At 46.5% G+C, this 22,711-nt stretch overlaps 2 protein-coding genes across 9 annotated transcripts in view; both read left to right on the forward strand.

Annotated features, from left to right (window-relative positions):
- The window catches only part of RAB11B (RAB11B, member RAS oncogene family), a 23,947-nt gene extending 4,193 nt beyond the window's left edge, over positions 1–19,754 (forward strand). Inside the window, exons 2-5 of the mRNA XM_075077917.1 lie at positions 7,752–7,947; positions 9,895–10,088; positions 11,671–11,751; positions 16,287–19,754. Of these exons, the coding sequence (XP_074934018.1) occupies positions 7,752–7,947; positions 9,895–10,088; positions 11,671–11,751; positions 16,287–16,432 (617 nt within the window). The 3' untranslated portion in view covers positions 16,433–19,754. The remainder of the gene's footprint in view (positions 1–7,751; positions 7,948–9,894; positions 10,089–11,670; positions 11,752–16,286) is intronic.
- A 2,117-nt stretch (positions 19,755–21,871) lies between these two features.
- MARCHF2 (membrane associated ring-CH-type finger 2) overlaps positions 21,872–22,711 on the forward strand; it is a 37,078-nt gene continuing 36,238 nt past the window's right edge. For 6 of the 8 annotated variants that reach the window (XM_075077955.1, XM_075077958.1, XM_075077956.1 and 3 more), the window contains exon 1: positions 21,889–21,961. The gene's annotated coding sequence lies outside the window, so the exon portion shown is untranslated. Of the gene's footprint in view, positions 21,962–22,711 lie in introns of all 8 variants that reach the window. The other 2 variants (XM_075077960.1, XM_075077961.1) reach the window with 2 other exon arrangements.

Here is a 22,711-nt window from a genome sequence, read left to right on the forward strand (position 1 = left end):
TTTCATGATGAGTTTTGAATGGGTTGGATCTGGAATTGGATTCGTGACCTTTTTAATAGTTGTTAAAATATGGGAAGCCTTGTACCTATTAAAATGTGATCTGCACATTAATTTTCCTCTCAAGATGATTAGCTATTATCAGTGTTTATTTTAAAAATTAAATCTGACGTTGTGCAGATGTATGCTGGCTCATGAAAAAGGAAGGAAAAAACACCTGTAGAAAAAAAAGCTTCCCTTTACCTTTGTGGGAATTTAGACTGCTCTGATTAGTGCTTAAGCCTAACAAAGGCTGTGCTTGTTAAAAACAAATGCATGTCATATTAGTCATCGATATCTGGCAACCTTATGTACTTAATATTTATAATGAACCCTGCTTATGTGATCTCTGCTAGAGAGAGTTTTAATCTTGATTGTTTAAAAGAATATGTTCTTTTTGCCAGAATAATAGTGTATTTAAAATTCTATCATAAACTTGATTTCCCCCCCCCCCCCCCCCCCTTACCCTGGATTTTTAATTGTCTTTTGCTTACTGTGGACCAGGGCCCTGAGGTATGACGCAGGTGTCTGGGTGGTGGGATTGTGCTCCATCGGGTGGCTGCAGGTCTGTGTGTTGTGAGGCCTGACATGCTGTGGGAAGCAGAGGGGTGGTGGCGGCTGAGATCTGAATGCTTTGCCGTTGACAGACTGGTAACGTGGTGAGCGGTGACCCGCAGACTGGTACCATGTGGGGGAGGAGAGAGAAAGTCAGGGAAGACTGAAGGAGCAGTGCTGCGATTTGGGGTGTAATCGGGGCGCTAAGCGTGGCTTGCTTGTGTGCTTACAGGCATCTGATGATGATTGGTGCCGGTTATTGGTTTGGGTCACTTCCCAGTTAAAACCAGTGCATCTTTGTGTTACCAGTGTGGCCCTAAAGTCTGTCTGGGGAGTGTGGCTTCATAGATCCTGGTAAGCTGGGTTTAGGGAGTGTTGTGGTTTAGCGGCAGCTCAGCCCCACACAGCCGCTCGCTCACTCCCCACCGGTAGATGGGGGAGAGAATCAGAAGGGTAACGCTCGTGGGTTGGGATAAGAACAGTTTAATAATGAAAATTAAAAGAAACAACAGTAGAAATGCAATGTAAAGGAGAACGAGAGGCGCAAAGCCCCGGGGGAGGGGGGGAAGGGAGGGGAGAGGAGGAACGAACCGCCGGAACAAACCGCACGCGCCGCAGCCGCTCGCCGCCCGCCGACCCGACGCCGCGCCGCCTCCGCGCTGCCACTGCCCCCCCTCAATATATTGGTCATGGTGTCACATGGTATGGAATGAACCTGCCATTGGCCAGTCGGGGTCAGCCGCCCCCACCACGGCCCTGCCCCTCCCAGCCCCCCCTGCCACGCCACGCGGCAGAGCGCGGGAAGCTGGAAAGGTAGCTGACCCCCACAGTGAGGAGAATTAACCCCTTCTCAGCCAAAACCAGCACATTCTCCACCCCTTATTCCATACCATTTACACCATGCCCAGGTCTCATATGATGCAATACAACCGTACCAACCACCACCCCTCCCCTTCCCATCCTTTAACATAATACACAGACATCATTCCCTTAGTTCATGGATCTTCCCTGTAAAATGTCCATTAAAATGTCCATTGAGTTCACGCAGTCCATGACTCTGGGCTCCATCTGTTGTATCAGTCTTTCAGGGTGGGAGAGATGGTGTGTGTGGCGTTGGGTTGCTGCATACAGAGTCAGTCATCGTTCCATCACTGCTGCACGGCTTGTTTCATAGTTGATCTTCCATGGGTTGGGAGGCTCGTACTCTGATATCATTGATACAACACAGAGGTGACACACAGTATTATATAGCAGTTCACATTGTGCCATTCAGTTCATTGACTGTTTTCACCCAAAATCAAATCCCCTTGAGGCACACATCGGATTTCTCCATCCTCCCGCATCACCCACCAAGTGCACCCAGGTCCTCGAGCAAAAACAATCCCACGAATGGGTTTGCCTTTGCCAGAGGCAGGAAGAACCCAGACTGTTTTGCCCAGCATACTTTTTGCGTGCACTACAGGGACTCTATCCCCTTCCACAGTATGTAGGATTTCTGACTGGGCAGGGCCAGCTCGGTTGGCACAGATCCCCTCGTGTTGACTAACCACGTGGCTTTTGCTAAATGTGTATCCCAGTGCTTGAATGTTCCACCCCCCATTGCTCTCAGTGTGGTTTTTAACAGTCCGTTGTACCTTTCAATTTTCCCAGAGGCTGGTGCATGATAGGGGATGTGATACACCCACTCAATGCCGTGCTCTTTGGCCCAGGTGTCTATGAGGCTATTTCGGAAATGAGTCCCATTGTCTGACTCAATCCTCTCTGGGGTGCCATGTCGCCACAGGACTTGTTTCTCAAGACCCAGGATAGTGTTCCGGGCAGTGGCGTGGGGGACAGGATATGTTTCCAGCCAGCCAGTCGTTGTTTCTACCATTGTAAGCACATGGCGCTTGCCTTGGCGGGTCTGTGGGAGTGTGATATAGTCAATTTGCCAGGCCTCCCCATATTTATATTTCAGCCATCGTCCCCCATACCACAGAGGCTTTACCCGCTTCGCTTGCTTGATTGCAGCGCATGTGTCACATTCGTGGATAACCTGTGCAATAATATCCATGGTCAAGTCCACCCCTCGATCACGAGCCCACCTGTATGTTGCATCTCTCCCTTGATGGCCTGAGGTGTCATGGGCCCACCGAGCTAGAAATAGTTCACCCTTATGCTGCCAGTCCAGATCCACCTCAGCCACTTCAATCTTGGCAGCCCGATCTACCTGCTGGTTGTTTCGATGTTCTTCAGTGGCCCGACTCTTGGGGACGTGAGCATCCACATGCCGTACCTTTACAACCAGGTTCTCTACCTGGGCAGCAATATCTTGCCACAATGTGGCAGCCCAGATGGGTTTGCCTCTGCGCTGCCAGTTGCTTTGCTTCCACTGCTGTAACCAGCCCCACAGGGCATTTGCCACCATCCAGGAGTCAGTATAGAGATAGAGCACTGGCCACTTTTCCCGTTCAGCGATGTCTAAGGCCAGCTGGATGGCCTTTACCTCTGCAAACTGGCTCGATTCACCTTCTCCTTCAGCAGTTTCTGCTACTTGTCGTGTAGGACTCCATACAGCAGCCTTCCATCTCCGGTGCTTTCCCACAAGGCAACAGGACCCATCAGTGAACAGGGCATATTGCTTCTCATTTTCTGGCAGTTTGTTATACAGTGGGGCTTCTTCAGCACGTGTCACCTCCTCCTCTGGTGATAATCCAAAATCTTTGCCTTCTGGCCAGTCCATAATCACTTCCAAGATTCCTGGGCGACTGGGGTTTCCTACTCGAGCCCGCTGGGTGATCAGTGCAACCCATTTACTCCACGTAGCATCAGTTGCATGGTGTGTAGAGGGGATGTTTCCTTTGAACATCCGGCCCAGCACTGGCAGTCGGGGTGCCAGGAGCAACTGTGCTTCAGTACCAACCACTTCTGAAGCAGCTCGAACCCCTTCATATGCTGCCAATATCTCTTTTTCAGTTGGAGTATAGCGAGCTTCAGACCCTCTAGTTCCAGGCTACTGGCCCCATTATCCCAGCATCGGAGCAGCCAGGTGACAATGTGCTCACCTGAACGACGGCTATAATCTTTTCGCATATCTCGCAACTCGCTCAAGGACAGGGATCGGGTGGTCTCTATTTCATTTATTACTTCTCCCTCCTCTCCCCGCGATGGCCCTGGTTCTTCATCATCCCGTTCTAAACGAGTTGATGTCCGCTTCCAATATTTCGTCTTGTGTATGGGGGCAACTGATACTGGTACGGGTTTATTTTCTGAGCTAGCTCCACTACTTGTTGTGGGGGTTTGAGTGGCTGCAGTGCCTGTTGTCAGGGCTGGATTGTCTACAGTGCCAGTCACTTTGCATTTCAATCCAGAGACATTCTCTTCCCCCTGGGGGCACTGAATACTGTTGAGCAGGGCTCGGTATGCATGGGCCAGACCCCAGCATGTTGCAGTTATCTGTGTCTCTCTGGAGTTCCCAGCATAACAACATACTTTCTCCAAATACTCTACTAGTTTTTTAGGATTCTGCACTTGCTCGGGGGTGAAACTCCAAAACACTGGGGGTGCCCACTGCCCTAGGTACTTGCCCATGCTATCCCACATGCCCTGCCACTCGTAACTATCAAGCCTCGGGGCAGATTTCTGGGTGATATTCTTAAGTTGCTTAGTCAAAACCAAAACAACATGCCCAAAAAGTAACAATAAGTGCACCTTAACCACCCAAGGATGTTCAAGATACAAAAACGTTGTTGTAACAAAGGCACAGACATCATAGAACAAAGTTGCAAAGGTACTATTCTGTATTTCCTCCATATAAAATCTCTCAGAGGAGGAGGTATAATTGCTAATTGCCTCAGCAAGGTGGTATCCGAAGTACAGTAACGGTTTCAGCAAAAACCCCAAATACCAGATAAAGCTGAAAACGAGTGTTTGTATAACAAATCTTGTAGGCAAAACATTACTAATCACAGCAGAACACAGCAGACTCAAACAACCAACACCGATTTTTAACACCAACTGCAAAAAGGACAACATGGTGCTGGGACCAGCAGCTGTTGTTATCTCCAACCCTTGAGCCCGACGTTGGGCGCCAAAAAGACTGTTGTGGTTTAGCGGCAGCTCAGCCCCACACAGTCGCTCGCTCACTCCCCCACCGGTAGATGGGGGAGAGAATCAGAAGGGTAACGCTCGTGGGTTGGGATAAGAACAGTTTAATAATGAAAATTAAAAGAAACAACAACAGAAATGCAATGTAAAGGAGAACAACGAGAGGCGCAAAGCCCCGGGGGAAGGGGGGAAGGGAGGGGAGAGGGGGAACGAACCGCCGGAACAAACCGCACGCGCCGCAGCCGCCCGCCGACCCGACGCCGCGCCGCCCCCGCGCTGCCACTGCCCCCCCTCAATATATTGGTCATGGTGTCACATGGTATGGAATGAACCTGCCATTGGCCAGTCGGGGTCAGCCGCCCCCACCACGGCCCTGCCCCTCCCAGCCCCCCCCCCCCCCGCCACGCGGCAGAGCGCGGGAAGCTGGAAAGGTAGCTGACCCCCACAGTGAGGAGAATTAACCCCTTCTCAGCCAAAACCAGCACAGGGTGTGTTCAGGTTCTTAGGTCTGACTTGCAACTTTGTCTACTCTGATGAGACTTCTGCATTTGAACAGGCAATGCTGTCTGGCCTGTTCCTGAATTTAGGAACTTTCCCAAGAACTAATAATTTAGTCCAGAATCTTGAAGGTATCTTCTTGCTCTATTCCTGTAGAAAATAAGTTTGTGGTCCTGTGTGCATGTGGGCCTCCAGTCTTAGCATCTTTTTCCTGAAAGTGAAAATACTAGTTTAATGCTCAAGATTGAGTATTAACAAGAAGCACCTGGAGACTGGAAGGTGGAAAGAACATTATGTACTGAGTTGGGATCTGGTTGCCTGCCTTTGTTACTTCTGCATCCATTAATTTCTCAAAAATACTCACAAACTCTGCTAAACATGGAGTAGCCTGGTGCTTTGCTGCCAGATTGCAGCAGAGGTGAGTAACCAGCTACAGTAGTGCAGGACCCCCTGAATTTTCTTCCTGTGACAGATGGAGTTAATGACCTGGGAGCCATTTGCATGGTTTCTGCACAAAGCTGATAACTTTAAAATGCCAGAGGATAGGTGGCTAGAACCTGGGGAGACAGCTGGGCTTTCTTGAGCTGCAGATTCAGGAGAAGGTAACTCCCTTCAGAAACAGTTGGAAGCTTCAGGGTTTTTCCAAGCTGGTCTAGTTTGTGTGGGTGTTCTTACTTCCATCTGGTTATGCTCAGGGCTTTGCTGTAGGATACAGCCTGCTCCAAGCCAGCAGATCACTGTGCAGGATGGGTGACTTTCGGCTCGTTCTTGGAACGCCCTGTGGAATCAGTGATGAAAAACTGTTTGTCTAGAAAATAAAGCTAACAAAATCTTAGAGTTAGAACTCATAATAGAATTTTTTTATATATATATCTGTTCTCATACCCTAAAAAATGGTTCAGGCTGTTTGCCAGTGAGGAGCTGATTTAAGCTATCCCGGGTGGGGAGTTGTGGTGCCTTGCCACGATCCGCTGGCTGTCTGTTCCTGCCTCTGTTGTATTTTGCCTGTTCAACTGTGCTAGCACAATTGTCTGTCTGTCTGTGCTGTCAGCCAGATGAAACGGTACGGGGGGAGTCTGGAGCATTTCAGCAACTTCCCCGTGCAGCTTGAACTGTTGCAGCAGAGTAATGGAGGGCTACAGCAGAAGTTTGGGGATGTGCTAGCAGGGGTGGGGAGGTATGTGAACTGGAGCAGCGTGCTGCCAGAGCTGTAGCCCGAAACAATAGCCGGAGCAGAAAAAAAAGCTGTAATAACACTAAAAGGCAAGTACGGCCCTTGGCCCTGGGAGAATGCTGGTGAGCTCATTCTGGAAGTGTGTCATGAGAAGAGTCTTCTGTAATTTGTTGTGGAGGGATCGGGGATGTTTTCTGCCCATGTCTGCTTTTCTATAGGAAAAACAGATTTTATGAATGAGGAAGATCAACAAATCTGTACTTCGAACTGAAGCAGAAGACTGCTCACACCAGGATACTGGTAGCTTGAATACCAAAGTTGTATGTGATACGGTATTTGCTGAGACCGAGGGAGGATGGCCTAGTCACTTTTAGTCTTGTTTCCCTTTACGCATTTCTTGCTCTAGTCAGTAATACAGTGATTTAAGAAAATGTGTGTAGTTGCATTAGCTGCATAGTGAAGAACCTAGTGTGACAAATCTTGTCTTTGGCGTTGTTGATGAGAAGGTCTCATGGAGAGCCTGCTCTAGTGTGGCTGGGTATGAAGCAGCAGTGTGTTCAAGCAGGAATAGCCAAGAGGTGTGCCTTGGGATCCACGGAGAGCTTCAGCCCCAAACTAGGGGGAACTCCTATTACAAGATGTACTTCTTATTTTCACAGTTCCTTTCAGTAAAGCTGGGGTTTGTGTGCTAAAGATCTCTCCGTGCTAACATTTTTCTGTTAACATGGCAACACCTCGTGTGGAGGCAGAGGTTTTTAGCTCATCTTTTACTTCTCATGCAATCTACTGGAACTCGTTTTGCTGGATGAAGTTCTGCTGTGCTTTGTATCTTGTTTGTAGTATCAGATGACTCCTATTTTCCCCTTTTTGTGGCAAACATATTTATGAATTAAATTATTGAAATAAAACACCCTGTATGACCCCAACAGGGACTACAAATAATTGTTTACTTACTGTGTTGGGTTTATTTTCTAATAAAAATAGAGTAGGCTTATACTTGCCATGTTCTTGACTGTAGTGTTTCTTAAAACATGGGTTGCAGCCTTCCTCTGCAAAAGTCGAGGATGCATGGGACACAGTTACCTCTAATTACCGGCAGTGGCTTGGGACCTCCAAAGCAACGTTTATCTCTTGACAGTCGCTGTAGTGATTTCTCATTTCCACCTCTGAGGAACCGAGCAGCTGTGAGGAACAAAAAGGCTTGGGGCTGCTCTGGGCCTGGGGGAGCAAGCTGTGAGGAGGAAAGTCTGAGGTGGTGTCAGTGTAACTTTCTCCTATGTATGTGGCTGCACAGCTCCTCTGGGTCCTGCCTGCGAGGCAATGTAGCAGCCAGGTAGCACCACTGCATTATGTAAATGCTGGTATGAAGAATTAATATAGAAAATAATGTATTTTCTTTCAGTTGTGTTGATTGGAGACTCTGGAGTTGGGAAGAGTAATCTTCTGTCACGTTTCACACGCAATGAGTTTAATCTGGAGAGCAAGAGTACCATTGGGGTGGAATTTGCCACCAGGAGCATCCAGGTGGATGGGAAGACGATAAAAGCACAGATCTGGGATACTGCAGGACAGGAACGATACCGGGCCATTACCTCAGCGTGAGTACTGTGCCTTTGCTCAGGCTAACAGCAGAATTCTGGCAGAGATGGTACAGATAAACTTATGGGTAGAGAATTAATGAAACATATTTGTGACACGTGACAAAATCATTATGACAGACTTCAGTGTAGATGCAAGTATTAAGATAGCAAATACTTCTGTGTTCCTTGATTAATGTAATGGAAGTAATTTTTAGATTCTAATGATACTGTTCTAGAAAAAATGGCAGATTAAATCGAAAGTGTGGGAAATTCTGTTTGAGTCTTATGATTTGGGTTTTTTACCTGCCCTGGATGTGCTATCTTCATCACGTGGAATGAGTGTCATTTCTGATGGATGCCATCAAGTTTTGGTCTAGGCATGGCAGCTTACCATAATGCCAGTGGCTTCTGGTCTTCATTGGCCCCCCAGTCTTGAGATTTAGGGTATTTTTAGGACAGTCTGCAGCCACAAACTCCCTTGAAATCTCAGTGACTTTGAATTAGTCACAGCCCTGAAAATCAGGTCCAAGAGTGCATGCTGAATAACCAGTAAGTAGGAAGGCAACTGTGATAATGCTGACTCTGCAGCATTAGGCACATCCCTATTTAGAGCAGTGGTGTTGAGATCCTTTCATGTACGGCACCTTGTAAATCCAGACAGTGTCTCAAGATGTAACCTCTGGGTATATCTGTTTCTGTGCAGGTAGTAGGCAAAAGTACCTTTTAGAGGGAGAAAAAAAAAGCAATTGGCAGGCCTAGTTATCCTGGCCATGTTCTGATCAGTGAGCTGAAATCTTGTAGTGTTACAGATGTATATCAGTATTTTAAAGGTACAAACTTAAGTCATGCACAGATTGAGCCATTCGTAGTAAACTCAAGGTAAGGGGAACTTTTTCCATTGGAGGTGAAATAGGGTAATGCAGAATAGATGGATGAAAAATAGAAGAGTGTGGATGCCCAGAAGGAATAACCTCTAGGGAAGGAATGCAAAACTAAAGTAACGCAGAAGCAGATGTAAGTGGCGATTTCAAATTGCAGCTTTTCCCTAATTGTTAGTATGTTTTTCAGAAATTTTTTTGGTGACCCTTCAATTGTTGTTACTGCTGTAAAAGGTTAGCAGAAAAATTGCTGCCTGAATGTGGTTCAGCAACAGACTTGACCGATGAGAATCAGTGCATCTGTAGTCCTGTGATCCTGCCTCTCCTTTGTGCTGGCATGAGCTCTTCCTTGACACATTGCTAGGCCAGTTCAGCTTGCTAAGACAGCAGAATGCCAACCAGCAGTCAAAAGTGAATGTGTTCTGCTGACTTGGTGCCCTGAATCAGTTCAATGATGTGTGGGACAGGTGCTGGTGGAGCAGAGGAGGAAAGGTAGGGTTGTGTGGAAGAGAGGTGGATGTTATAGGATTGCTGATACAGTTTGGCTTGTGGTGTCCTGAGCCCTTGGCTTGAGCTGAAATGGGCCCAAACCTGCACTGAGGGAGCAAACTCTGTTCTTGGATTATGGGCTTGTGCATAAGTGTCAGTATAGCCCAGAGTCCCCTTCTTCCCCCTTTAATTTTTAAGAGGGACAGAGGTATTTGAAAGATCAGCAACAATTACTGACATCTTACTGAGGACCGTTTTCCTGGTAGAAAGAAAAGTTACAACTTCAAAAATCTCACAGTACTGATTCCGAGATCACTGTTTTAGCAGACTAAAGATGTCATGGCTTCTGCAGTCTCTCCAGCATTTTGTTACACACACTGGAATTTTTTAGGAATGCCGTTAAAAAAACAGCATTTGGAACTTGATTGTAGGCTTAAAACCTCAACAACAGTATTTGCATGAGCACAACTTTTTCTGAAGTAGGTGGGGGGAATGTTTTAACTTTTTAGTAGTAACCAGTATAGAAGAGCCGAATACCAGGTTTGTCGGTATAACTCGGACAGAGCTCTCTGTAAAGGAATGCGCCTTATGGTTTCAGATATTACCGTGGTGCTGTTGGGGCTCTTCTTGTCTATGACATTGCCAAACACCTCACCTATGAGAACGTGGAGCGCTGGCTAAAGGAGCTGAGAGATCATGCAGACAACAACATTGTCATCATGCTGGTGGGTAACAAGAGTGACCTCCGCCATCTGAGAGCTGTGCCCACCGACGAGGCCCGGGCTTTTGCAGGTTTGTAGACAGTGTGCTCTAGGTTGATGCTTTCTGAACTAGATGTTGGTGTAAGCTGTCATCACGTTATTGTTTTCCAGGACTGAACTTTCACTTCAAGTTTTATTTTTGACCCTAAAGGCATTTACTTTTTTTTTTTTAAAAAATGGAAATATCTTGGATGATTAAATAGCGTGTGTGGCTGTGGGTATTTGGGAGTTGTTTTTGTGTGGTTGTGTGTTTTTGGTTTAGCTTGGGTGGTTTTAGTTTTGGGGTTTTTTTTTTAATATCTAGTGGTAGTACATGTTTTTGAAACACTGTCCTTGAGCTGCCTGATAGCTGAAGATTGAATACTTCCTCTAGCAAGGCTAGGAACAGTAAGCAACATTTAGAAGAGAAAATGTCACAATATAAATATAAAACATCACAATGCAAAATGTCTTTCCTTCCTTCCTAGAGGCCTGGTTCTACTGAGTACATATCAATGTGGACAGTTGCAAATGAGTACTGAACTTTCTCCTAGATGGTGTAGTTTCCCCTCCAGAGTGCTGATGCATATAGTAGTGTCATCTAGTTTAATTTAAACGTATCAGACTTGGAGATTATAAATTGTTGGGAGAAATCGAGGGTTACATGAGCTGCTGCCACTGCATACTTCTCTCTCTTCCTATCTTGTAGAGCCCTGGTCAAATACACTTTTGCCCTATAGGCTGAGGGACATTCAGCTTGCTTTTGTGTGGCTATCAAGCTTGGAGGTGGAATTTAAAAGTATAGATTTTAAAATCCTCCTAGGAATATTGCTAGGGCTTCCTTAAATGTGTTTTCTGAAGGTTGTTAGTAATCAAGTACCCTGTGGTTAGTAAAACCACTTTAAATTTTCAGATGAATGGGAAGTGAAGTCTGTGTAAGAGAAGCAAAACAAGTTAATAGCACCCGAGATAGCGTGTTACTTTAGTCACTTGGTTCAGCATCTTATTTTTTACCCCTGACTTCCTACTAAGGCTGTTTTCAATAGCTAGTGATGGTACAGGCATTGCCATTTAAGCTCTATGACTGAAATGTGCCTATTTCTGGGCAGACAGTACCATTCTCAGTGTGGTGTTTGGGTGTTAATCACAATCTTTTTTAAAACAAAAAGTATGTTCCATTGTAAGAAGAAAATAGACTGTATTACCAGGGGTTTTATTGTAATTTGGAGGTGGGGTCTGATTTGGAAAGTGTAGGTCTGTTTATCTTTTTGGGGTTGCAGAGAATTGTGACTCCTGTTGCAGCCAACATGCTTTTCCCTGAGCTCTTACTGAAGGTATTTCTGGGAGTGATCCGTAGCCAGATGAGAATAATATTGTATTGCTTGATTGAACAAGGGCTGCAGTGAGGAAAACATTCTCATGCTATGGAGAGGCAGCGGTCAAAGGTGATGCCACTGAAATGCTAGCAGCTAAATAAATGGTGCAGAAAGTTTTTCCTAGTGTAACAGGGAAAAAAAAACACACGCCTGTGCCCCAGCTGATTTGGTGTAAAAATAAAGGTGAAAACCTCAAAGTAAAGGTGAAATAAAGCACTATTAAAGTTTTTTAACTGAACTACTTGTTATTTATTACAGAAAAAAATAACTTATCTTTTATTGAAACTTCCGCTCTGGATTCAACAAATGTAGAAGAAGCCTTCAAGAACATCCTTACAGGTATGGTGTGTTACGCATGCAGAGAACCTCCTGAGGCAGTAGATCATCTTCATAGGCACATTTTGCAGTTATCTAGAATGTTTTAGAAATTAACGTTGGGAACAGTGGTTAGTTTGCAAGCCTTCTAGTCTTTATAGAATCATGGAATGTCCTGAGTTGGAAGGGACCCACAAGGACCATCAAGTCCAACTCCTGTCCCTGCACAGGACAGCCTTGTCCAAGTGCTTCTGGAATATTGCCAGCCTTGGTGCCGTGATGCCTCCCTGGGGAGCCTGTTCCAGTGCTCCACCACCCTCTGGGGGAAGAACCTTTTCCTAATACCCAACCTAACCCTCCCCTGGCACATCTCCCTGCCATTCCCTCGCGTCTTACCTTTGTGTTTTGCCTCCAGCCTCACACATACCTTTCTGCCCAAGAATATGGAGGTTTGTAGTCTCCTGATGTTCCATAAATTCAAGCTGTTGCGATAGCACTGTTGTAAAGGCACTAGTAGCTCTGTGCCTGCACAAAATCTAGGCAGTGAAGCAGCCACAGCCGTGCTAGCAAGTTGAATGTTCCAGTTTGTTCTTTTGCACCGAAACAGACCAGTATATAATATTTTTGTCTGGACTATTGAACTCTTGTTCTCGCTGAATGGCAAGGGTTGTAGGTGACCATGCACCAACAGCATAGCTGCATGCAGGCTGCCTTCTGGGGATGTCCCTGAAGAGTTCCTGTGATAGTGGCCATGTGCCAAAATGAGGCTAGGGTTTATGATTTCCACTGCCCAAGAATGCTCCTCAGCATGTGTAACTGCTGTAGATGTGGCTGCTGAGTGCACAGTGTCCAGTTGCAGCTTCTGACTTGCTCTGTGTGGGAATGCTCATGCCATAGGCCCACTGCATGTAGTGTCAGAGGTATTCCAGGTCGTAGGAGTCTACTACTTGCTTTTTTCCTCTTTCAGACTGGGGCTTAGAATTTCCATTCCTTAAGTTGGAGCTGTTGCCTGCATATATTCTCTTGGCCCTGGAGTAAGGGTTTAAGGGAGCAACCTACTGCACAGGAGGCCTAGGATTCACCAGCAAAGCTTTATCATTGTTGGTACACCAGCAAGGCCTCCTTACTGTGCTAAGCCTACTTTTGTTAGTAAGCTCACAGGGATTTCCAGCTGGTGTTTTGCAAATTTGACCTGGGTGCTCATTTGGCCGCTGGAGGAGTGCAGCTCTGTTCTAGGCTAAATGTGGTACATGGGGAACTTGTGGATTTCCTTCAACGTGAGGTTGGCCTAGAAGTGAGTTGTATGGGCATGACATCAGAGAACGAGGAAGGACAGGGCTGAAGTGGCAAGGATATGTGCTAGGAGATACGTAGCCTACAGACAGTAGAAGTGGGAAGCACGCAGAGTGAGAGAGATGCTTAAAATAAGCGTTGCTCATTTCTGTGTTGTTACCTCGGCCGGGGTGGGTAACATTTCCTGAACTTGGGGTTTGGCCTAATCTTGCTCTAATTTTAGTTAGACTTTAGTTTGTATGAGTGTGTCAGCACTGTATGCTTTAGCACTTTGTGTTCCAGAGGATGTATTGTTCTGACACCAGTGTGAGGTGACTGCATTTGGGTAGCTCTGTGACTGAGCTAACCCTCGGAAGCATAGTGCTGTTGTGCCGAGGGATGTCTGAAGTAAACTGGCTTGGGCCTGCAGGACTGCAAACTGGAGCTAAGAAACCCTGATAAACTTGAGTATCTCTACTTTCAGAGATTCTGCCTTCCACTGTGTGTTCTGCAGTAGTCATATCTCAAAATACTGTTTGAGGTGACAGGGAAGTCGATGCTTCAAAGCATAGTCTTCCACTCCTAAAATGAATGAATCAGTAATTGGCAAAGAACCCTTAAAATAATCTCTAAATAGGAAGAGGGCTATCAAACAGGTATTGGATTACTGTTCTGCCTCTGGCTGCCCCATGAGGTCTGAATCTTTTCCTAAAGAGGGGAAAATGCCATATAATTTGTCAGTGTGTTCGTTCCGTCTCTTGAAAAGCTCTTTAAGATCCATACCATGAACATGAAGAGTTGGCAAGATTCAATTCCTGACTACTGCTTACCATAGACTGAAACTATCTCTACAGTCTTACCCCCTACATTGTTTTGTGAAGTTGTACCTGATTTACATGTCCCACAACATCTCAAGATGAGCATTTTCTGAGCTTTGTGACCAGATATTGATTTCAGTTAAATGAGAATGAGCCTTTGTTCTGGTTCTAGCTGATTATCAGAAGGGTCTGGTGTATGTTGCTTATGGGATGCTGACCAAAGAATTGTCTTTGTATTATTGTTTATTGATTATGTATGAATGACAGCCTATTGCTGGGGAAAAAAGCTGAGTTTTAATATGGTGAATTCTGTAAGGCAGGATCTTTTAGGTTTCTTCTGCAGAGGTGTGTGGGAAGGAGTAGGAAGTGTTGGGATCACTAGGTCTGGTGCTGGCCAACTCTGGAACCAGAAATGTGTTGCAATTAGAGGAAGTTGACCAAGAAGAGGCAGGCAGGAGAGAAAGGATAGCTAAGCTGCTCCTATAAGTAAAAAGCCTGACAAACTAGGAATGGGTTATATTTGTTCCCCAGCAAGATTTGCGTTATGTTATTAGTGCTGCTGGTGAAGCAACTGGAGAATACTGCTGTTGAGAGAAAGCCAGAGAAGATCATCTGGTGTCTGAGCTGGGACTATCTTCTGTAAGGCTGCCCTGCACAGAAGATTCACTGCTTATCTGTGACACTTGGCTGGATCTGAGGCAGCTTGCCTGGTGCTTTGAGATGGTATCCATGGTTTTAGTGCTCGGAGCTTAGTTCAGCAGTCAGCACCCATCCTGTCTTCCCTTGCAGTGTTGTCCTGAGACTGACCCTGGGTAAAGAAGATAGCCTAAGGTTGCTCTAGGAGAGAGTTCCAACACAGTCTGCTGTAACAGATAAGATACTTAAGGAGCCAGAACTCAAGCTGAGGTCAGGCCTGGGCAAACTGACCTCAAAGCACTATCTCTTACAGCATCCTGGGCTCCCAAAAGTGTTTAGATTGTCCAGTTCAGGCACAGTGGGGATGTGGCTAGTAACACTGAGTAGTCCTGAAAAGGCTATTCTTGAAGTGATTACCTGGTGGAGAATCATCCTTCTAAGGGAGAAGAAACCTGGGAAAATGTGCTGTGTAGAGCAGTGAGTTGGGAGCCACCGTGGGGGACTTGGAGGAGGGAAGAGGGTGGTAGCAGCAGGACAGGAATTTCCTTACTGGGGACCAGTTTGAGGGATTACTAAAGACTGGAGGAAGGGGAAAAAAACCCACCACCAACATAAAACCAACCAAACAAAAAAAAACCCACACAGATGCTACCCCAAAGGAAAGAGGGCTTGGCAATGACTCTGAACAGCTAGTGTTAAAATACATCACTGAGCATGAAGGGGGATGTGACAATCTCTGTACAGCTCCCCTCATCCCTTTCATAAAAAGAGCTGAAGGTAGCCAATGGCGACAAGATCAGTCTTGGGTTAAAGGTTTCCATTTTAAACAATGCAGGTATGTGTAGCTGCTTAAAAAAAAACAAACCCCCAAACCCATAAACAAACCCCACATAGTCCCCCATGATCTTTAATCCTTATGAAAGACTTTGGGTGTTGCTGTTTTGAGGCTGTGGCTGTATGAATGTGACCATAATATTTACTGCAGACTTCTAGGGAGGTACTTGCCCTTTTCCAGTCTCACAATGGAGGGAAGTCAGAACAAGGGCTTATAGTCAGTGAAATAAGTAATCTAAAAACCTTTCAAATTATTTCTTCTAACTAGGCAGTTGAAATGGTTTGTTTCTGAAAGATTTTAACCTGGTAGTCAGTCTCTCTTCATCAGTTATAGCTTTGCGGATCTGTGTGCTTTCAGGCATAAATTAATTTGAGTCAAATAAATTAATTTTCTCAGGAGAAGCATTTTTGGATCAATATGGGGCTTTATGGAACCATGTGGCTTTTCACTGTCATAGATGGGAAAACTGATTTGTTGCAGAGAGGAGCAGGCATTTCTGTCCTTTGGTAGCAGCTTGCCAGAAGCTGAAGTGTGAAATAGATAACCATCATTGCTGCCGCACAATGCTGTTTTGCAAGTATCCTATTGATTGGTGTTTCTAGATTGTTGCCCATATTTTTAATCAAAAATAAGATTATTCCCTATTTTAGAAATTGGCATTCCTGCTCCTTTCTCATTTAGAAAGCCTTTTAAAAATATCCATGTTTGTGGAGTCATTGAAAAAGACAGTGATAGGAAGTGCTATTGTGGAAGACAGTAAGGATTCTTGTCTTAATGACTTTTCCAGACAGAGCTGGCATATCCATTACAGAGCTGGAAAGCCAGCCAGATGTTACATGCCACAGCTGGTCAGACTAGATTCCCTTTCACAGCTCTCAAGTTAAAATCTTCCCATTGTTGGGTTCTAGCATCATCTTTGACAGCTTGCTTTGACGCGTGCATGTGCTCCATTGGAGGCAGTGTCCTTCTGGGCTCTAACAAGTCTGTTCTCATTTCAGAAATCTACCGCATTGTTTCGCAGAAGCAGATTGCAGATCGGTCTGCACACGATGAGTCTCCTGGCAACAATGTAGTTGACATCAGTGTCCCACCAACCACCGACGGACAGAAATCCAACAAACTCCAGTGCTGTCAGAACCTGTGACCTCCTGTAGATGACTCTTGTGCCCTTCATTTCATCTGCGCTTCGTCTAGAAACTTGTGTGCACTTCTTAACTCCTGTGATTCAGTGACTCCCTCTTCCCCCCTTTACCCCCTTCCCAAGTCTCCCCTTTCATCTTAGAGCTTTGATTATAGGGCTAACATTCCCCTGCCTCTGAAATTCCCTTCAACATGGTGACTTTTGGGCTTGAAATGTAGGCACTGATCTGATAGACATGTTTGTGTTGGAACATCTGCTGCTGGATATTATCCCATGAAACACTCTCCTCAAATGGTTTTGGGTTGGTTTTTTTTCTGGGAGAGAAACCATGGGGACTTGACTATAACAGTTGAAGAAATAACTACATCTAGGTGACAAGGTTGTTTTCCTTCCATAGTCAGATATTTTTTCTTGTGTTTCTGTAAACATGGGGGAGAAATTAAAAGAAAATAGCTATCCTACCAAATGCTCTGTTTTCTGTCCTGATAGTCTTACAGTGAGGTTTTTAGTGGCTGCACACACATAAGAAACCTGTTTAAAATAACATTACTTATTATGTAATTACCCCTAATACAGTTAGTCTGGCTGTGTAGTTTACAGTTTCCTGCTTAGGAAATCTTTCTTCTTATTTGGGAACAATGAAGTATGTCTGCATTGCTTTCTCTGCCACCATGAATGCCTGTGCTGCTTGTGCCAGCTTCATGAAATTGTTTAATATTTATTCATGGCTTATGTTAACTGATTAACGTTATTGTACAGTAAGTGTCAGCATATTGATTTCAGAAATCTTTTGCAACCTGTACAAGCAGGCTTATTTTGTACTGTAGATCAGTGTCTGAAAGCAGGATCTTCTATAGTTCCAGGATTTTTTTTTGCATGCTGATTTTTCTCTAGATCTTTCCTACCCCTGTTTGAGTGAAGCAATATTTTCATGTCATGTATATACCTGCACTTGGGTTTTGGTTGTTGTAGAGAAACACAATGCTTTATACATTTTGTAAAACTTATGCACAACTATAGCATCTTGAACTTTCTCTTCATGATCTTTCATTATTGACCTTGTGCATAATCTTCTTGACCTGTACTAAAACGCATAATATTAAGATTTCACACAATAACTACTAACCTGTCGTTTTCCTCTTATTCTGTTTTACTGAATTGCAGACTAATTCTCAAACGATTGTACTTCACCTGATGTAACAGATTTGTCAGCAGGGCTAACTCCTATCATACTTTGTTTTGCTGAATGGGAAGACTGTTATCACAGCTTCGTGTAGTCAGTCTCTTGCTAGCTTGTGAAAATCATCTATGATGGCTTCTCATCACTCACTAGCTCTTACACACTTGCATCCCCTCTGGTATATGCCGAATGTTATGATGAGGCAAATACCTGGTGAAACACTCTAGAGGAAGAGTTGGAGACCATCTGTTGCTCTCTGAGGCTAGTGAGGCAATTTGCAGTGAATTTTTGCTCTGTGTTCTGAGACTGTACCTCACTCGATGAATCCTATCTGCATATTAGTGAGTTGATTTTTCTTTGCTGATACAAAGCAAATACAAAACTGTGAATTGTGCTTGAAGGGGAAATCTGACATTCCAGTCTCAACTGTTCTGTCTGGCTATGTAATAAAATTAAGGGTGGTTAACTTTGGCTTTTCTTTTATAAGATTTCCAGACCGATGCCTTTAATTTTGTACTGTATGCACCTAGAGGGCTATAGTTCACAGTAAAGGGTGCATGTGGTGCCTAGCACTTTTCAGCTTTGTTTAGAGGATGAATTCAGGGTGAAGGGGTGCATGCTTGCAGCCTAATCCCATTGAATGAGGATGTGAACTCCTCTTTAGGCATCACAGTGCTCTGTCCTAAGGGTGTCCCAGTTCAGGAAGCACTTTCAACACTTGGTATTGACCTAAATAGCTGGTTGAGAGAAGGTGCAGCCAGTGGGAACTGGAGATGTCTCCTTTTTGTGGTCCTAGACCAGCATGTGATGTGCCATCAGTATTTAGAAGGCTGGCAGATGAGCATACCATCAGAGAGGATGGAAAATTCTGAGGTGTTGAAAATATTTCATTCAAGAAGAGGTGGACACTAGTGGAGCTGGGCTCCTTAATTTTGAGCAGAACTTTTCCTGAAGAAATGAGTTGAATAGCGTGAGGATGAAGCATCATGCTGTTAAGAAGACTTATTAGTTCGCAGTGATGTATTAATGTGTTTACTCTGCAAATCCTGTTCTTAACATGAAGTTTCTAGAATCAATCTAGCCTGGTATAAGAAGCTGAGAAGCAGTTTAGTCACTTCCTTGTATCTTAAAAGATATTTTCTTTAGTATGACTTTGTGGAAGGCTCTAAACTTTGCCTCAGATTCCCAACAAAAGGTTCATGTCTAGGGCTTAAGTGCTGTTAAATTATATGGGTATCGAAGAGACCTTGTACAACTTGATTGTGTGTTGACCAAAGTCCCCTCAGAGCAGGTGGATCTTGGACCTGTATGGTTCATGCCAGGCAGGATGGTTTGTTCTGAGATCTGTTGTGTGGTGTGGAAAGGCCTACCGCCTTTTGCTGCAGGACTGTTTGGTGTACCCGAGATGTGGGAAGCACGTGTGCGCATTCATGTGCGCACACATAGCTTATGCGAGTGCTGTAAACTAAGCAGTGGTTTTATCTGCTGTGGTCACTCAGTTTATTAGACTATATTGACTCTTCCCAGATTGCTGCGTGGCTCTCCAGGCAGTTAGACATAACCCTTCTGTGGATTTGAGATGTCTAGACTAAGTACAGGGCCATTAGTGCCAATAGGAAAAGGACAGCAGACCAGTTCTGCCTGGTAAAACCATCTTCCTGTGCATAGACAGGGGAAAATGCTTTTGACCTTGACTGCCCTTGTTTCCTGCTGAAAGCACTGTGCACTCCTCAAACTATAGTTACAGCCCAAGCTGCTGTTGGTGATGGCTACTGAAATTGCAAAGGGGAAGGCTTAAAGGAATTCTGAGGAAGCTTGAACTGTGGAAGAGCTGTCTGACATTCAAAGCTCTCCAATAGGCCACAATCCGTAACTGCGCTTTTCTGATGTGAAAATGTCCTGGTTTCGCTTAAATGTAGCCTCACCTGGACTGCTTCATACTGCAACTTTGCTGGCTCTGTGTGTCTCAGTATTGCCGTTGGGGAAAACAGAAAAAGTTCCAGCACTCTTCTGTCTGCCATAAGAGGTTTGAGGGCAGAATTTGGCTTATGTAAAACTCGCGATGACAGGAAAGCTGCCTGTGAAAGAAGGAACATGTGCCATACTTGCTTTACTTGGATGTTGAGGATGACTTTCATTTAACTATAGAAAAATAACACTAAAAAGCGCTGGGTGCTTAGCACCCAGTGTCAGTAATATTAACCTCAGTTGAAGGCTCCTGCTGATATTTAGACCAGGTCCTCCAGTGCAGAATTAAACAGGAATCTTTTCTGCTAACTACCCTCTTAATTATGGGGACAGTAAAGGCCAAAATTCACATATAAAAGTGCTTTGGTGGTGAGCACACAAACAGGTAATTGGTAAAATAAATTCATGGGGTAGACTGCCTCAGTCTAAGATCTTTTCTTCCTGTTGAGTGAGATGCCTACAGACTAGATGACTTAAAGTCTGGGATCCCCACTGAGAGTTTGTCTGTAGCCTGCACAGGACAAAGTTTGGTTCATAGGAGAGTTTTAAAGCTCTATACTTGTATTCATGTAAAAATCCAGTTGATGAGTGACTGCTTGCTACTTTGTTGAAAAGATTTTTGCATGTGCTGTGGAGACCATCAAAATTTGGTAGGAGGAAAAGGCACTATGATCTGTTCTTCCCCCTGTGGCTGCTTCTCAGCACTTCTAGCAGGTTAGAGGCAGTAGAAAGACTGCTGCATCCTAGAGATCCCCCCCTGTTTGGGTGCTGTTCTGTTAGACCACTTGCAATGACCCCACAGTATGTGGAAAGGCTGGTAACAGGGTATTCTTGTGCGAACAGGAGAGCGTGCTCTCAGCTGGATGTGCCAGGATGGTAACGATTGGTCTGTGCCTTTTACTTGAGTAGGTCACTTACCAAAAACCACTTGGAAAAATGTACAGTAGGTATTGTTGCTTCCGAACGCTTTGATTCCTCCTGCATGCTGTACTGTTGCAGAAGTTGTGGATGTGATCTGTTTGTGGGCTGTTAATGGATGTCTTGCCCATGCTTGGTGATCGTTTCCCTTCCAAGCATGAAGGAAGAACTTGCTTAGAGGTTCTGGACTCTGTAGAAGGAAAAAGATCCTAATGAAGTGACTCAGTCACTTAGGGAGGCCTTTTCCCTTCAGAAAAAAAAAAACCCAAAAAACCCCATGAAAACCAGTATTGAAGGTAGGGGCCTGAATTTCAAATAAAAGAAAAATCAGGCAATCGGAGGTGAAGACCAACTGTCCTTCAAGTAAAATACAGTGAGCCAGGGCTGAGGTTGGATTCTCTTGACTTGCAGACTCTTAATACAGTCTTAATAAATAATACAGTTTGAATGGTGATTAACAGAATGTTTCCATGAAACTGTCTCCAGGGCTGCACTGTTTCAATAAGTAACAGCCATTCTCATTTTAAACGGGTCAGATAATGCACGGTAGTGTTGTCTCTCAGGCTTTGTAGGCTATGAAGAGCACTGGACCTTTATGCAACCCAGAAGAGGTTCTTTTAATTTATTCCTGGTTCCTGTGTTAAGTGCAATTCGCTTTGTAAATATAGACATCACTTAATTTTTGTGCATGGTTATGATGTATTGTGGATATAAAGATTGCCAAATCATACTGTGTGTGTAAAGTTCTGTTCCAAACACAACTGTAGACTAAGGTGGGAATGTAACTTTGGAGCCGGTACCGTGCTGCCTCGAAGCCCAAGTGCTGGGCTACCCCTGCCATGGTGGGGGGTGACCCCTGGGCTGTGCCCCTGCAAGGGTGAGTTACCCTGGCCCTCTGCTACACCAGGAGCCGATGTTCCTGAGGGCTCTTCCCCTCGCTTCAGCCTGCGGGAGCCCAGTGCTCTCTCGGACCCGGTCTGGCACCGACAGCAGCCGCGGCCCTGGGGGGAGCCAGCGTACGGTCCGGGGGGGGCGCTCCCCTACGCCGAGGGGCGGAGGAGGCCGGTCCGCGGTTTCCAGGAACAGCCGCTCCGAGCAGGCGTGTGTGGAGCCGACCGAGGCCGAGCAGGCGTGGGGCCGCGCCGGTCCCCCCCGGCCTGGGGGGTTCGGCTCCGCCGCCCCGCGCTGCGGGGGAACCCTGAGATGAGGGAACGGCGCGCGTGCCCTTGGCCGGGGTACTATTGGCTAGCGGCTGTTGCCAGCGGGGTCGCGTTGCGACGCCGGCCGCGTCCCGCTCAGCCCATTGGTTGCACGGCCGCTGGCGTCAGCGCTTCGCGGCGTGGGGATTGGCGGTCGGCGCCCCTGTGAGGGAGGGCGATGGCGGGTGGGTGGTGCCCGGCGGTCGCAGGAGCCGGCGCTGGGACGGCGCGCGTTGCGCTGAGGGGCCGCGGGCGGCGGGACCGCAGGTACTGGGCGGGGCGGGCGGCACCTGCGGGTCTGGGGGCAGCAGCCGGCCCGGCCCGGCGCAACCCAGCGCCCCGCTCCCGGCTGGGGCCGGCTGCGGCCGGCTGCCCTCAGGTGCGGGGCTGTGGCGGCGGAGTGGCGTCCCGGGCGGGCCGAGGCGGGTGGGGTCCTGAGAGCCCTGATAGCCCTCCCACTCCCCCAGCTCCGTCGGGGGGGATGTCGCTCAGCGCCCCGGTGCCCGGCAGTGTCCTGCACTGGGGTGCCGCAGCCGCGCCCTAAGGACGCGCCGCGGGGCTCGGGAAGGACAGCTGGCCGGGGGCGGCGGGGCCTCTCCCGCGGGAGCTCTTCTGCCCGTCCCGCCGGCCCTGGGCTGACCCCGGGCTACCGAGGTGTATTATGGAGCGTTCGCCTCCAGCTCCGTGCCCCAGGCGCGGCTATCGGCAGGCCCGGCCGTGCCTCCGCCGCCTGCCCCGGCCGTCGGGCTGCGGCCCTTCCTGGCGGAGCCAGGGAGCGGGCTGATACCCATCCCCGGCGGGGAGGGCTGGGGCGTTGTGTAGAAACAGCCTGGGAGACAAATGGTGTAGGCCCGGAGGCTGGAGCAGCTTTTTTTTACATCTGCCCGTCAGTCTTTCCTTCCGCAGTTACAAGTAGTTAGGAGGTGACTTCTCTGCAAATGGACTCTGCCTGTTTTTTCTTCTCTTTTGGAGTGCTACTGGCTTTTGTTCTAACACATATATTTGACCTGCGGAGTG

This window comes from Phalacrocorax aristotelis, chromosome W (genome assembly GCF_949628215.1).
Source record: "Phalacrocorax aristotelis chromosome W, bGulAri2.1, whole genome shotgun sequence".
Classification (NCBI taxonomy): Eukaryota; Metazoa; Chordata; class Aves; order Suliformes; family Phalacrocoracidae; genus Phalacrocorax; species Phalacrocorax aristotelis.